Source organism: Podarcis filfolensis (genome assembly GCF_964270895.1).
Source record: "Podarcis filfolensis genome assembly, chromosome: 3".
NCBI classification, from domain to species: domain Eukaryota; kingdom Metazoa; phylum Chordata; class Lepidosauria; order Squamata; family Lacertidae; genus Podarcis; species Podarcis filfolensis.
This window is the reverse complement of record NC_139606.1, coordinates 51,491,310-51,507,614: the sequence shown is the minus strand read 5'-3', so window position 1 is coordinate 51,507,614 and position 16,305 is coordinate 51,491,310. Positions and strand designations below refer to the sequence as shown.

General features: G+C 38.9%; 2 protein-coding genes across 11 annotated transcripts in view; both read right to left on the bottom strand.

The window, feature by feature from the left end:
- ARMC2 (armadillo repeat containing 2) overlaps positions 1–16,305 on the bottom strand; it is an 87,695-nt gene that overhangs the window by 35,217 nt on the left and 36,173 nt on the right. For 3 of the 10 annotated variants that reach the window (XM_083608305.1, XM_083608316.1, XM_083608318.1), the window contains one exon: positions 9,577–9,665. The exons of 1 other annotated variant lie outside the window; for it this stretch is intronic. The gene's annotated coding sequence lies outside the window, so the exon portion shown is untranslated. Of the gene's footprint in view, positions 1–8,903; positions 9,025–9,265; positions 9,323–9,576; positions 9,666–12,140; positions 12,226–16,305 lie in introns of all 10 variants that reach the window. 6 more of the 10 variants (XM_083608314.1, XM_083608308.1, XM_083608320.1 and 3 more) reach the window with 4 other exon arrangements.
- LOC310758983 (uncharacterized protein) lies at positions 4,376–7,474 on the bottom strand. Its single transcript, XM_083605753.1, has 2 exons — positions 6,263–7,474; positions 4,376–6,202 (listed from the first exon to the last, which is right to left on the bottom strand). The coding sequence occupies exons 1-2, from the start codon at positions 6,503–6,505 to the stop codon at positions 5,276–5,278; spliced, it is 1,170 nt and encodes a 389-aa protein (XP_083461879.1). The 5' UTR covers positions 6,506–7,474; the 3' UTR covers positions 4,376–5,275.

Here is a 16,305-nt window from a genome sequence, read left to right as displayed (position 1 = left end):
CATACTGCACTCAAACAGACAAGAAGCCTGGAGACAGTGAGACTACAGAAACCCTCCATTGCTGCCACCAGTTCCTGACTCTATTCTGATACTGAACTGAGTACTTAAGTAGGAGGGCATAGCTAGGAGAAACTATACCCTCAGCTCGTCAAGCCACCTTTCAGTAATACAAGCTAGGTCAGCCTTTTTACCCACCGTGGAATCATGGGTGAATGAGATTTTGTTAGGAACTGACTTTGCATTTAATAGCAGCACCAGCAGACTGCAATGCAAAGATGTCAGGCAATCACAAACCATCAGGTTGAGAAAGAAACTGGACAAGTGAATAAGCATAAGGCTCACTTGGCGCCATCATTACATATCTTTAGGTGCCAGAGCTGTTCAGCAGCAGAAATGACTCCCTCAGAAGGTGGTGTTCTTCTTCATTGGAGGTTTTAAAGCAGAGGCTGGATGGCCATCTGTCATGGATGCTTTAGTTAAGATTCCTGCATTGAAGGGAATCAGACTACGGTAAATGACCATCTGAGTCCCAAGTCTTCAGTTCTATGATTCTATGAAAAACTTTTCTCTATAACCAGGTCTTTGGCCTTTAACTATTTGTGGCCTTTTAGAATTGGTTGGCATGCTTTTAATGTATTTCAAACACACGCCCTCCGGTTTTACTGTATTTGTGGAGGGTTTTGCTTCCCTGTTTGCTTGGTTGGTTGGTTATAAGTCACTTAGGGCTGCCCTGGGAAAGATAAAACACCGTGGGAAGGAGCATAGAGACAGAGGGAAACTAGAAAGTAACACTTCTTAACAAAAAACTTACAAGTCTCAGTATAAGGCAACCCCTTACACAGAAAGTGATGAAACTACAACTACTTAACTGGAAAAACATCACAGGGTCCTATTCCCCTTATGCTTGACTATCCGGCCTTTTTCATCCTAACCAACCTAAACATAAGAACGTAAGAAGAGCCTGCTGGATCAGGCAAATTGCATATATAGTCCACCACCTGTTCTCTCACAGAGATAATTATAAACATTTTTTTAAAAAAATAATATTTATTAAAGTTTCAAATAATTACAAAAATAGGGGGGGAAATAATAAAACAAAAAGTACAAAATACTGAAAAATAAAAACAATTAAAAACAAATCAATCCTCCCATTACTTATCTTTCATTGGCTTATTTCCCTGACCTCCTCACACCTCCCTTTTTTGTATTCTAGGTTAATTATCCATTTCAGCAAATCCTTTCCCTCTTTTCAAATTATTGTCCTGTAAATTTATCTTGAAACTAATATAATTTTACTTTCCCTCCTTTCACGAATTAACAGTCTATTTTTCCTAAGTCTTTATAGCATATCTGCTACAGTCACATAGATTCATTTCAACATCCTTCTAACATTCATTAATTTTACAATGTTTCTGTAAATAGTCTTTAAATTTCTTCCAATCTTCCTCCACCAACTCTTCTCCCTGGTCTCGGATTCTGCCAGTCATTTCCGCCAGTTCCATGTAGTCCATCACCTTCATCTGCCATTCTTCCAGGGTGGGTAGATCTTGTGTCTTCCAATACTTTGCGATGAGTATTCTTGCTGCTGTTGTAGCATACATAAAGAAAGTTCTATCCTTCTTTAGCACCAATTGGCCGACCATGCCCAGGAGAAAGGCCTCTGGTTTCTTCAGAAAGGTATATTTAAATACCTTTTTCATTTCGTTATATATCATCTCCCAGAAAGCCTTAATCCTTGGGCATGTCCACCAAAGGTGAAAGAATGTACCTTCAGTCTCTTTACATTTCCAACATTTATTATCGGGCAAATGATAAATTTTCGCAAGCTTGACTGGTGTCATGTACCACCTATATATCATTTTCATTATATTCTCTCTTAAGGCATTACATGCCGTGAACTTCTTCTTTTTTATATAATTTTTATTAACTGGCCAATCACATCAAATTAAATCACATCACATAAATTACAAATTACAAAGCCAAATTTTTAAATTTTGTTGGGGGAACCCATACTTCAAGATCCAAAGGGGGATTCAGATCATCTTCTTATTACTGCGTTAATGTCCAAATCAGTCCCAATCAGTCCAAACAAAATTCATAATTCTATCCAGTCTTATCTTGGTGTTTCCACATCATATCTTGTTCATATAATTTCTATTTTTCCTTTACGATCTCTTCTGTTAGTCTCCTTAAGCCGATAAGCAAAATAATAATCCTGTGTGGATTTCCCGTTCCTCCACTAAGTCCAGATGGTTTCCATATATCTCCTTCGTAGATAACATCGCTCTTTCCATCATAAATTTGGCATTTGTCGCTCTTAAGTCCCACCGAGAAGTTGATCCACAATATGTAAACAACTCTATTTCTCTCTTTCTCCTCCCAGACCCAAGAGCTCCAACAATGCCTCCCAAAATGGCGACGGCATTTTTAACTGCGTCATTCCAAAACTCTTAGCTTTCCAGCTTCATCTTGAAACATTGCTTTGGTTCGAAAGTTTATCTCCACACAGCCTTAAATCCACAGCTTAAGTCCTTAGTTTCTGACTCATTAGGGGAGGGGATTATTGTTAAATCACATAAGAAAAAGGAAGGCAGGTTTTTTCCCCCCTCCCCCCTCATACCTGTGGTCCATAACTGTTCCCAGTCAGCCATCATAATGTTGTGTCCAATATCTTGTGCCCATTTAATCATAGCAGATTTCACCATTTCATCCTGAGTATTCCATTTCAACAGCAATTTATACATTCTTGACAAGTTCTTAATTTTAGGAGCTAACAGTTCTGTTTCCAATTTTGATTTTTCCACCTGAAAGCCAATGTTTTTGTCCAAGTTATATGCCTCCATTATCTGATAATAGTGAAGCCAATCTCACACTCTATTTTTTAATTTTTCAAAACTCTGCAATTTTAATCTGTCTCCCTCTTGTTCCAAGATTTCCCAATATTTCGGCCATTTGGCCTCCATATTGAGCTTTTTCTGAGCCTTCACTTCCATTGGTGACACCCACCTTGGGGTTTTATTTTCAAGCAAGTCCTTATATCTTATCCAAACATTGAACAGTGCTTTTCTGACAATATGGTTTTTAAATGCTTTATGTGCTTTGACCTTATCATACCACAGATATGCATGCCACCCAAAAACATTGTTAAAACCTTCTAAATCCAGCACGTCAGTGTTCTCAAGAAGCATCCATTCTCTCAGCCAGCAAAAAGCGGCTGATTCATAATAAAGTTTTAAGTCTGGCAGGGCAAATCCACCTCTTTCTTTGGCATCAGTTAATATCTTGAATTTTATTCGAGGTTTCTTGCCCTGCCAGACAAATCTAGAGATATCTCTCTGCCACTTCTTGAAACACTCCGTTTTATCTAATATTTGCAATGTTTGGAACAAAAACAACATCCTTGGCAATACATTCATCTTTATTGCAGCAATTCGGCCTAGCAATGATAACTTCAAGTTTGACCATATTTCTAGATCCTTTTTCACTTCCGCCCAACATTTTTCATAGTTATCCTTAAACAGATTCACATTCTTAGCAGTCATGTTAACCCCTAGGTATTTCACTTTCTTAACCAGTGTTAATCCTGTCTCCTTCTGAAACCTTTCTCTCTCTGTCACTGTTAAATTTTTCTCTAAAACTTTAGTTTTCATCTTATTCAACTTAAATCCCGCTACTTGTCCAAATTCTTGGATCAGTTCCAGTACTCTTTTGGTACTAGATTCTGGCTCCTGTAATGTCAATACCAAATCATCAGCAAATGCTTTCAGTTTGTACTGTTTAGCTCCAACTTGTATACCTTTAACTGTTTGGTCCCTCCTAATCATGTTTAAGAGAACTTCCAGGACCGATATAAAAAGCAATGGAGAGATTGGGCAACCTTGTCGTGTTCCTTTCTCTATCTTAAATTCTTCCGTCACTACATTGTTCACAATTAATTTAGCCTTTTGTTCTGAATAAATTGCACCTATACCATTTTCAAAACCTTGACCAACCCCCATCCCCTGTATATTTTTCTTCATAAAACTCCAAGAAATATTGTCAAAGGCTTTCTCCACGTCCACAAATATCCAAACTGCTTTAGTATTAATATTCACTTGTAACTTTTCTAAAATGTTAATTATATTCCTCGTATTGTCAGACAAGTGTCTGCCCGGGAGAAAACCGGCTTGGTCTTTATGGATTTCTTCTACTAATACCTTTTTTAATCTTTTAGCCAAAATATCTGCAAAAATTTTGTAATCCACATTAAGCAAAGATATGGGGCGGTAGTTCTTAAGCTGTGTCTTCTCAGACTCTACTTTCGGTATAAGTGTAATGTAAGCTTCCTTCCACGACCCTGGCACCCTTTTCCCTTCCAAACTCCCTTTTCCCTTCACATTCTGTTGTATCAAAAACCCTCTCATAACCGCTTTGCTTGCGTCCCAGATTACTCTTTTTTTCTACAGTGGTGTTCATATTTATCTCAAAATAGTCTCTCAGAGTTTTTTGGGCCTTCTTAGTCACTTCTTCATTCCTAAACAATGTGTCATTCATCCTCCATCTGAAGGAACCAGTTGGTGTTAGTTTCAATTCCATCTTTACAACATTATGGTCGGAGCAGGTTTTCGGGCATATTTCCGCCTTTCTAGTTTTTGGAGCCAGCCCTCTAGTTACCCAAATTTGGTCAATTCTTGTCCATGTCATTTTGGCCTCAGAGAAGAAGGTTCCCTCTCTTCCCAAAGGGTTTTTAATTCTCCAAATGTCAACTAGGTCCATATTGTCAGTCATATCAAAGAAAGTCTTTGGCAATCTGCCATCCTTAGTGACTACCTGTCTCTGTGCTTTATCCATATTTGTAGACACTACTCCATTCATATCCCCCATCAAGATCATATTGTAATCCATATAGTCCATCAGAGTCTCATGTAGCTTCTTAAAGAATTCCGATTTTCCCTCGTTTGGTGCATAAATACCTAATATCAAAAACTTCTCTCCTTGCGATTGGATTTCAATTGCTACAAATCTTCCTTGATCATCTTTAAAAAGAAATTTCGGTGATAAGCTCTCCTTTGCATAAAGTACTACTCCTCTTTTTTTAACTTTGTCTGATGAAATAAATTCTTGTCCCAATCTTTTATTTACCAGTATTTTCCTGTGGAGCCTTATCACATGTGTTTCTTGTAAACAAATCAAGTCCAATTGTTCCTTTTTTAGTACATGAAAGACTCTTCGTCTTTTCTCGGGGGAATTCATCCCATTAATATTCCAGCTTAATATATGCAGTGCCATGATGTAATTACTTTAAGTCGCCTCCAACTGCGCCCAGTGCTTCTTCTTGTTCTGACGGTGGTACTGGTGTCCCTTTCGCTGGGTAGTCCAATCCAAAATTTAACTTTGCTAAGTCCAGTATAGGTGATCTTTTGTCCAGTACTCCTTGCTCTAGTACTCTGTCTGGTGATCTTCTGTCCGGTACTCCTGGTTCTTTTCCAAGTCCCTTCTGTAGATCCTTTTTGTGGGTGCTCAAAAATTTGTCTTTATCTTCAACTGATCTTATTTTTATTTTTCTTCCTTTAAAGCTGAAGGATAGGCCTTGAGGAAATTCCCACCTAAAGATGATACTGTTCCTTCTCAGCAGGGCCACCAAATCTCCGTAATTGAGCCTAAGGTCCAAAAGATATTTCGGGATATCTTTAAATATTTCCACTCTTGACTGCAGTATTCCCAAAGGCTTCTGAAAGTGCCAGCCCAAAATTTTATCTCTCTCCTCTTTGGATCGGAGAGTAATCAAACAGTCTCTTACTCTATTCTTCTTCCCTCCTCTTCCAAGCCTAAAGGCACTCACAATTTTCACTCCTTCTTGTTCCAAGTCCAGCTTCCAAAACTCTGCAAATTCCTGCGTAAGAAATTCTATCAAAGTATTTTTCTCCAATTCAGGTACGCCTCTAATCCTCACGTTCGTCTGTTTTTCCTTAAGCTCAATCATAGAGAGAATCAGCCTATGATCCTCAACCTGTCTCTGAATATCTGGAACTCTCTTTATTTCCAGTTGTGTTACTTTAGCTTCCACAACTTCCACTTTTCCCTTAGCTTCCTCTGCAATTTGACGGGTCGAGGCAGACTCCTGTATCAATTTCTGTATTGCTTCTATATTAGTATTCACCTTTTGTCCCAGACTATTTATACTTTCTGTATTAATGTCAATTTTGGCATTTGCGGCATCCACCTTCGCTGTATCGTTCCAATTTTAGTATATGTGCTGCCGAAGCAAGCACACGGCATCAACCTTCGCATTAGATGCATCAACTTTTATATTTGTCTCATCTATTTTCCTGCTGAGTTTTTCCAAAGATTCATTTATTTTACCTAACACCGCCGCTAATGCCTCTTCTGATGACATTCCTCTTTGTTTAGGTTGAGTTGGCGCAGCTGCAGATGGTACAGAAGGACCAGATGCTGACGCTCTTCGCTGCCAAGGCTTCCCAGATCTCGTTGTTGATAAATCTACTTTCTCTTTCCCATTTGCCATAACACTCAAAAAGTCTAAGGTCAATCCCACAGTCAAACAATTTTATCTTTCTAATGGAAAATTCCCCTGGTCCGGCTCTTGCAACAGTTTCCACTACTACCTCTAGGGGGAAACAGTTGCAATCTGTACTTATAATTATCCAAAATAACTCCTTTTAAAACGTAGCTCAAAAAAGAAATTTAGTTTCAATTTTCCGTTACTTTTTCTCCCCCTTAAGAGTCAGAAGGGCAGTTAGAAACAGTTAAGCAGAATGTATCTCTCTTTTGACAGCTAACAGTCAGAGCGCATTCCAAATACGGCAACCTTGTTGTCTATTTGCAGCCCGTTCCCAGGGTCTGAGCAGTGGAGTTTTAAATTCCTTCCCTCTCTCTCGCAGGTATAAAAAGTCCAAACTTCTCCCCCCTCTTCTCCTGCTTCCAGGGGGGAGTTTTCTATTTTAGAGACTGAAGTTTTAATCCTTTTCAGTCGGCTCTCCAAGACTCTAGCCTGCAGCCTCTTTGCTTTGTTCTGTCTACAAAAGCGGGGGGCGGACTTCCTGTTTATGCCTCCCCGCTACAGTTCCAAATTACAGATTTCTTCCTTTAAAAAGTTCCAATATGATTATTCTTAAATAATATATTTGAGATCCAATTGTTCTACTCACGGGTAGTGTCTTTTTAAATCCAATTGTTCACAGGAAAAAGTCAGCGCTCTCCGGCAACGGCTATGCGGCTTCCCTCTGTGGAAAGAGCAGTCAATTCACAGCACCGCGCTGCTCACCCCACTTCGCTACGGAGCCCCGCGAATGGGTTTCCCCGCGAGTAGGGGAGGCGCTGAAGGTGCCCGCCGAATCCCGCGTTCACAGGCTTCACCCGCCTGTGATTTCTGAAGGGTCTCCGCCTTCGCCGTGGCGGCCAGACCCGATTTCCACGGAGCAAATTCCTCTTAGTCAGAGGAATTCAGCTATTACCGATGGCGCCAACCCGGAAGCCCGATAATTATAAACATAAGGACACAAGAAGAACCTGATGGATCAAGTCAAAGGCCCATATAGTCCAGCATCCTGTTCTCAGTGGCCAACAAGGTACCTGTGAGAAATCCACTTTCTCCATGCCATGCATAATTTTATAAACTTCTATCATGCCACTCCTGCTCACCTTTTCTTTAAAATTAAGACGTTCCAAATGCTGCAACCTTTTATCTTAGGGGAGTTGCTCCAGACCCTTATCATTGTGGCTGAACCTCTTCCAACTCTACAATATCCCTTTTGAGGTAAAATTTCTGCTGCACCCCAAAGGGGGAAATTGGGGGAAATTGGCCAGCCCATCCCTGGAAGTGCTACATAACCTGAAAAGTTAGCTTGATCAACAACTATGGTGGGACAAAAAGAAAGAAGGAAGTATGGTTGCGCAATGGCAATTCAACAATACTCCTTCCAGCACTTAAAAAAGTTCTGTCTTTTTTAGCACCTAAGCCTTCAGTCCTAAACAACCTACTTGGATGTAAAATCCATTAAAAGAAATGAAGAGTTTATTCCAAGTAAAGGTGGTTTGGATTGGGATTATAACCTGATATATAAGAAAAATCATTTTCATATGTCATTCTGGTTTTATAATACCAGTACTGAAATTAGGAGATGTTTTCCCTGTTGGCTATGTAGTGTCACCAAGTTCACAAAGAGAAATATATTATTTTTCTGTATATTTAAGACTCTTCTCATCTGTATTCCTCCTTTTTTCTTTTCCTGTGCAGGCAGACACCACAAAGGAAATCAAACTCCATCTGCAATGAACTAATTTTTCTTGGTGCTCCATTGTTCTCTGGTCCCCCTCTTGGTTTAAGAATCAAAAGGCAAAAATATTTCCAAAAGTCATTTTCTGGCACATAATGGACAATTAATTGTTCTCTCTGGCTTTCTCCCCAGAACCTTTCCTTTACCTATATAGCATCCAGTCAAAACCTCTGGATCTACGGTAGTTCCATGATGCTGGCAAAATAATGAGCAAGAACCTTTTCCCTATGATTATCATAATCTAACATTTCTTTGAGCCACTTTTGTATAAAAGTCACAAGCTTTCTTGGCTCCTTCTCTAACTCTTTTCATATGCACATTATTTTTATTCTCCCCATTCTCTAGGTTGTCAAGTTCAAGAGTTAATTTTTATTCCACTGCTTTGTTTCCCTTTGTAATTTTTATTTGCCATGTCTTAATGGTTGAAATCCCTTGCACCTCATTCTTTTAATTTGTAAAAAAGGTTCCTTCTTCAAATACACATACTTTCTTCATCCATCTACTATATCTGGAACAGACTACACTAGGATGTGTCATCAAACCAAGTAACATACATTAGGATCTGGGACTTATTTGTAATTGTATGGAAAAGTATTTCTAGAAAATGTAATTTCTCCTTAAACTCACCCTGAACAATGGCTTCAGCACAGTTACAAACTAGTGTGTCATCATGCTGATAGAGGCGTGAGTCAAAAAAGAGACTAAAATCTGTGGTGGGTGTTCCTATATCATTCATTGACAGAGACATCTGAAAAATAGTGGGAAAGATTTGGAATCACAAATTTCATTTATAAATAAATAATCCCTGGATGGCTTACAAACAAGGCAATATTAAAAATTACAACACATATTAAAATCAACAATAAGCAGTAAAAGACAGCAAAATATGTTAAATAGAAAACCTTGCAACAGTGACAGTATAAACAGTTTGCAGCACAGACTCAAAACACAATGAAAAAATATGGGTGAATGAAAGGTTATTCACTTACAAAAAAACACTCCACAATAGAGAAGACTCTGGGCAACCTATTCCATATCTGGGGTTCCTGTACCAAAGGCAATGAGGGAGGAAATTTAGGGTCTGGACAGTGTGTAGTATGTAATTTGCATTTAACCATGATTTACCATTCCTATGTTAAAGACAGTTTATCTTGTCCACTATACAAAATCAGGAGCATAGTGTGAGGTAGGGGAGTATATGATCATTGCCCCAATCCCACCAAATCTAGTAAGAAAAACTCATGCCTAGAAGTAGTGTCCCAGCTAATGTAGATACAGATGTGCATCTGGATAAACTTACCCTCTGTATCACAATGTTCATGCAGGCCTCATTGAATTGGCTGGATGCATATTTTGACGTCCATGAAAATACTCTCCATGTGGAATAACCTGTGGTTAGACACAATATTGTCTACAGTTAGATCTGTGTAAGGTTCATGCCATTAAAAACTGTACTCTGTTTAAGGCTGATTGTTTTCAAAATCACAATAGATTTTGCAAAATTCTGTAGTTTACCCAATGACACAAAATATCAGTTGGCTCTGAAAATCTCCTTGAGTGAAATAAGGGTCTAGACTAGTGGTTCCCAATTAGCTAAGTACCGCGGACCCTGTTTTTCAAAAGCCAAGTCATGGACCCCCTACTTTTGAAAATTTTGATATCTCTGATATTCACATTTTTTATGTGAATGGTGTCATGGAGCCCCTGGGTCTGTGACCCACCAAATGGGAACCACTGGTCTAGATAATAATTCTTAGTACAGCTGGCAACCATTTTGTGTGTGTTCAACTGATATGCGACCGCCGATGGGTGCGTCCTTTTGGACCCAGAGGAGGGCAGAACGGGGGCATAATGGGGTGTGACAGGGTGGGGTGGGCTTATGCGTGTTCTGCTGATGCCCACAGAGAACAAAAATCCCGCACCTACATAAGCAGCTTTATGATGTTGCAAAAGCTATCTGAGCTAACTCTGGCTTCAGCCAAAGAACAAAACCTTCAGCTTCACTACCTAGGTCAAAAGGAGAAAACTTCCCCAGATTAAGGTCTGAAATGATAACATAAGAACATGAGTTATATTGTCAGACCGTATCTAGCTCAGTATTGGCTGGCGGAAGCTCCCTTGAGTTTCAGACAGTAGTCTTTCTAGCCCTACCTGCAGATGCCAGGGAATGAACCTGGAAGCTTTTGCATGCAGTCCATGTGGTCTGCCACTAAGCGACACCTACATATAGGTAAATGTAAAATGATGTTCACGGGGGCAAACATCTTCAGCTATACACTGATGAGGTCTGAGCCAAAGGCATGTGGTTGGTTGCTGAAACAGGATACTGGATTAGATAGGCCTTTGCACCTTTTTTATTTCCCTTAGATGTTTCACTTAACATCTAAGAACTCAAAAGTTTGCTCACAATTTTGTGTCATTTTGATTGAACTTAATAAAGGTATTGCCCTGCTATAAATGTTGTATCTAGAAAGGTGACTCCCTGTAATATACAATCTGAGCCAACCAAGAAGTCCCAAAAGACAACAGAGTTCTGAACCCTGCCAATGGAAATAAACAACCCCCACTTTTAATCTTATAGTTTACTATGAAAAACCAACAGTTTCTGTCACTTTGAAAAGTATTTTCAATAAACAATTGTTGAAATTGATTACATGCCTCAAATTTGCTTTGACTATTAATCAATCTCAGCTGCTGTTTATTACTTTATGAATTACAAGCATTAAAGATTATCCCATTAAAAAGTGCTCCTGAAAACTTTGAATAATACTTTACAATCATCATTCATTTTGAAAGGCTTCCTTGCCTTGCACTATACAAAGCTTTCCCTGACAGAAGTGCCTTCAGTGTAGGACATATGTGAGAGTGTAATATTTTTGTATTTATTACTTTTAAAATTTATATCCTGCCTTTTAGATCATTTCTCACAAAGTGGCAAACAAGAATGTAAAGTTAAACAAGCAAATAACAATAATATATGAAACATTCAAATCACACACACAAAAATACTAATGGATAAAATAATAAAAACCAACAATTAGTAAAAGATGCAGCCAATGCAAAGTTACTGAGATAGAGCCAATCCCAACAGCAGAAAATAATCCCTCCAAATTAGTTGTCCTTCAAGAAAAAGTCTACCAAAAGGGGGGGGGGACAAGTCTCCTAATGTTTCTGGAAAGTCTGCAGTATTGCAGTCTGAAAGAACCCAATTAACAATGAGTTCCATAGCTGGGGGGCTACCACGGAAAATGCCCTGTGACTTGTACCCTCTGGTGGTAGGTAGAGTCTCCATTGTTGACCTCAGACTGCTGGCATATTGATTCTGTTCTTTAAATAGCTTTGACCCAAAACATGTAAAGCTTCAAAAAACATAACCAGCACTTTTATTAAAGCATGGAAATGCTACAATTTAATCAGTATAGCTGGTACAGTAATGGTGCCACATGCTGTGAGCGTTTAGGTCCCAACAGAACTCAGGCAGCTGAAATTGGATCTGCTGAATTTTCTTAACCATTTTAAAATGTGGCCCCATGTGCAGTTCACTGCAGTGGTCCAATCTGTATAACTGAGGAAGGGTTTGGCCTCTCCAGATACAGTTGCACCTCGCATACCAGCCTAAATTGGTAAAACTGCCACCAACTGAGCTTCTCCAGTTAGCACCGGATCCAGGAAAACACGTTTGTGCAATTGGTCCTTCAGAGGGAGTATAATCCTACCTAGCAACAACTATAGATATTGATAGATATTATATTATTTATATGATGTTAGCTGCTCTGAACCCGGCTCCGGCTGGGGAGGGCGGGGTACAAATACAAATTTATGATGATGATGATGAAACAATCTGCTACACTACTGCTCTTTTACCTGGCTGCAAGCTCAGTTTTCGGACTCTCATCCATTCCAGAACTACCTCCAAACACTGGTTTTGGATTTTATTAGCCTCCCCTCCCTGGAATCAGAAGATGGAAACAAGAAGTAGAGTCGAGTAGCATCCCGATACTGGTGATGCTGCAACCCAAACATCTGGACAACTTGCCCCAGCAGTTTCATAGGTTAATATTGCACATTGCACATGTGTATATAAGTGCTTGGAAACCACAAATGGCCATGGTTCCCTAATGCATGCACACTATATGGAAACAGAAATGTTCTTGTCTTTATATTTCCTATATTATTTCCTACACAGAAGGTTCTTCTGTGTAAAAAAATTATAACAAATGAAGCAGCTTTTAGGACTAGTGAAATGTTCAAGTGTTCCCCAAACGATCTCTGCTCCCTACCTTGTACCCTTTTCAGACCTTTTTGTGTACAAGAACCTCATACAATTATGGAGCAGGAAGCTTTCTCTTTCCCCCATACCTCATTATATGGCACCCTCTAGTTCACCTAGTAGAGGTGCTAAATCACTGGATTTTGGATATGGGGATGAGCACCGCACCCAACAGTCAAATTTGACTGGACTTAACCATCCAGGGGTCCTTTACAATTGCTTATAACCCATCTTTCTACTGGAAAATATCCCAAGTGGCTGGCAAAAACGAACTATCCAATTAAAATGGTGCATGCGAACATACAATGGCAGCCAGGTCAATCATAAAATTTAAAATTCAAGTGTATCAGATAAGTTTTCATTGTTAAAAACACGATATAAAAGTGGCAAGGAGACCACTCAGTTAAGAAAAGTCTTTGGTAATATCATAATATAATAAAATAAAGATGACAAAAATGATGTAAGGATTACTTGCGGTTGTGTTTTATTTTTATTGTATTTTATCTTTATTTTTAAGGCAATGACTCCCATCATATAATCTTTCGATTATCATCACTCTATATTTAGAGTAAGACCATATGGTTACTAGCTGATGAATCCAGTCCTCATCGACTCATTTTGTAGATCTTCATGTATTTTCCTAATGACAGGGGTGGGGGATGCATTTACTGACAGAGAAGATAGGCTGAGAATAACTATTTTTAGCAACCACTTCAAGTACAGTGGACAAATCAAGTAGGTAACCTGCCATGGCAAATTTTACAGTGAGACAAGAGCAGTTACTGTAGTCAGAGAATGAGGACAGGACTCTGGAAAGATTTATTTGCCTTTTCTGAAGTTATCACTTGCTGCAAGGCAAAGATGTTGAAGTATAAAGTTTGCTCTCAGGCAATTCCTTAGTGCTTGCTTATGGAGATTAAAAAAAAAAATACAACCAGAATAGTCAGTCCTGCTAGATGCCATGCAATATAAATAGATATCTGTTGTTAACAGCCTGGTCAAAAATTAATAAAGTGTGGGCCATTTAAAAAAGAAGTTGCATAGTGAAAGGTAGGTTACATGTCATTTGGAAAAACCAACATACTGTAGTCCCATGGCATTATCATCTTCAATGATTTGCCCAAATTCTTAACAATATGTTGCTTAATTTGGCTGTTTGCAAATAGTACATATTACTTTTTTAAAAAATAACCAGGGCAAATATATGGAATATTGATGCCCTATGCTGCTCCCGTTAAAAGCTCCCTCACAGTGTTAATTGTTCCTACTGCACTCTAATATCTATTTTTCAAATAATAACTAATTTTAAAATATAATAAGCACCAATTGGTCTCAGTAGTCCTAGATGAATGGCTTGCCATCTCTAATCTCACATTCTTTTCCCACTGCCCCAAGACCACCAAACTACACTTTGGCAGGTGGTAGGGAGCATGGTTTATATGGGGAGGGAGGTGGGTGGGCTTCGGCATAAACCCACTGGGGAGGCATCAAAATTCACTAATGGAAGGAATGTTGGTGAGTAGCAAGGCACCCCCAGAGGCTGCAGGTTTCCTTATGATTGTGTGTGTCCTGTAGGTTGCCACATGAGTGTTAGTCCATGGCAACCTTTGGTAACACACCGGGTAACCTACCACCAGTTCAAGCTAGAATTCTGCAATTTGGAATTCAAACTAGAATCCTGACCTTCCAGAACCAGAAAAATATAATACTGTGGTATACAAAAGCTTAAAGTACTTTCACATTAAAAGTAACACAGCCAAACCAAACCAAATCTTCTTGATTGCTGCAACCAGCATAGTCACTAAATTGCTGGAAATGCCATTTTTTAAAAGGCAGTAATAGAAGTGGCAAAATATTAAAGTCTGTGCATTATGGAAGAAGCAGGCTCTTCAAATGTCTCTGTGGTTTGTATAATTTCTAAAAGTGGAGATGTGAACTGCTTTGATGGAGAGATAATGTAAATGGGAGCAGCATATGTTTCAGTTAAACTGAAGGACTGGTGCCAGGGAAGGGTAAAGTATTTATCTAAACTAAATGTCAAAGTAGTTATTTTTAAATGCAATTTAATTTGATTTTTATTTTTTTTACTGAAGCCAAAAGGGCACCTCAACTATTTTTACTCTTACCTATTATGCTGTTCCATGAATAAATCATCTCTGTAGGGTGCTAGAAGAAGATGCTTTTAGTTCAAAATGAAGCACAAAGGTTATTATTTTGAGCTCTTTGTCTTGAAAATGGTTGGAGAAAGAAAGAAAAGCCTTTCTCCAATCACAGGATTGTCAGGTAGAAGAAATGTTTGTTCATGTGGCTTTAGTGACATTTTTGGTATTTTAAGTCTCCCACTAGCAAGAGCTCTGTCTCCCAGACTTCTGATGGCTATGGGACATTTCTTTTTGCAATTAACACAGAAGGCCCGTGTACACTCAAAAATGTCTACTAGGGAATCCATTCCTATCTTTTTGCAGGAATCATTCTTGCCTTCTGAGAGGACTCATGCAGTGCACAGTACGGTGGCCTGCAGCAGGCAGAGTTTTGGACTAGGGAGACCTAGGTTCAAATCCCCACTCAGCTATAAAGCTCACTGAGTGACCCTGGGCCAGTCACAGTCTTGCAGACTAACTGCACTCGCTGCGTTATGTTAAGGATTCAGTGAGGGAGAGAACTTGCCCTGAACTTGTTGGAGCAAGGATAAAATTAAGGTGTAATATTGAACAGATATGAATCTCACTGGCTGGCTGTGGCAAGCTACAATCTCCCATTCTTAACCTACCTTACAAAAACATAAAAAGTCTAGCCTATGAGAAGATACCTATGGGAAGCCTATAAGCAGGACCTGAGCACAACATCATTCTGCTGGAACTTGCAGTTCCCAGAAACTGGCATTCAGAGGCACACCACCTCTGATACTGGAGGTAGAACTTAACCATCATGGGCTATAACCACTGATAGCAGCCTTTTCCTTCAAAAGGCATCTTCTGAGAGCAAATTCCAAACTTTAACTATGTGTGAAGTGTTGTGAGGATAAAGGGGAGTTTAAAAAGAGAATACACATATTTCAGGCTCTTTGGATGATTTAAATACATATGCAAGTAATACATAAAAATAGTGAAAAATTAATTGACTCATGTACATGCCACTAGCATATATAATGAAGATTTGCAATGTTCTTCTAACAGTAAGCAATGCTGTGTCCAGAATAAGATAATCAGTTATGTAACTGCTGGTTATACCTTATTCCAAGCATTAAAATATGGGATCTGCTTCGCATTTGGCATATAGTTTGGTTCATGTCTGATCATACTTGACATAAAAACTGTGGTATTTATGATATCTCTTCTATGCCAGCTAAATGATGCTGTCTACCAAATGCACACAAAACTGTATTGCAGAAAAACAAAAATTAGCAAATTGAAGAAACAGCCATCAGGCTTAATGGGTTTTCTGCATGATTTTAAGTGCTGAAGAAATTGCCTATTTCTGCCATATAACTGTCATTTATTTATAAAGTCTGAGACCCAACTCTCATTCCAAAATGTTCAGTTCCTGCATTTCTTATGAATTAAATGCGGTCTATTGTACCATAAATCCACAATGGCAAACAAAGGCTACTTTGTTGCTCTTGTTGTTTAGAGAGTATACTTTTAAAACACCAGTGTAGCCACACAATGAATATTATAGAGAACTCCATGCAGAACATTACAAGACTATTACATATACCAAATATGGCAAAGGTAATACAAGGACCTTTCTTTAATATAC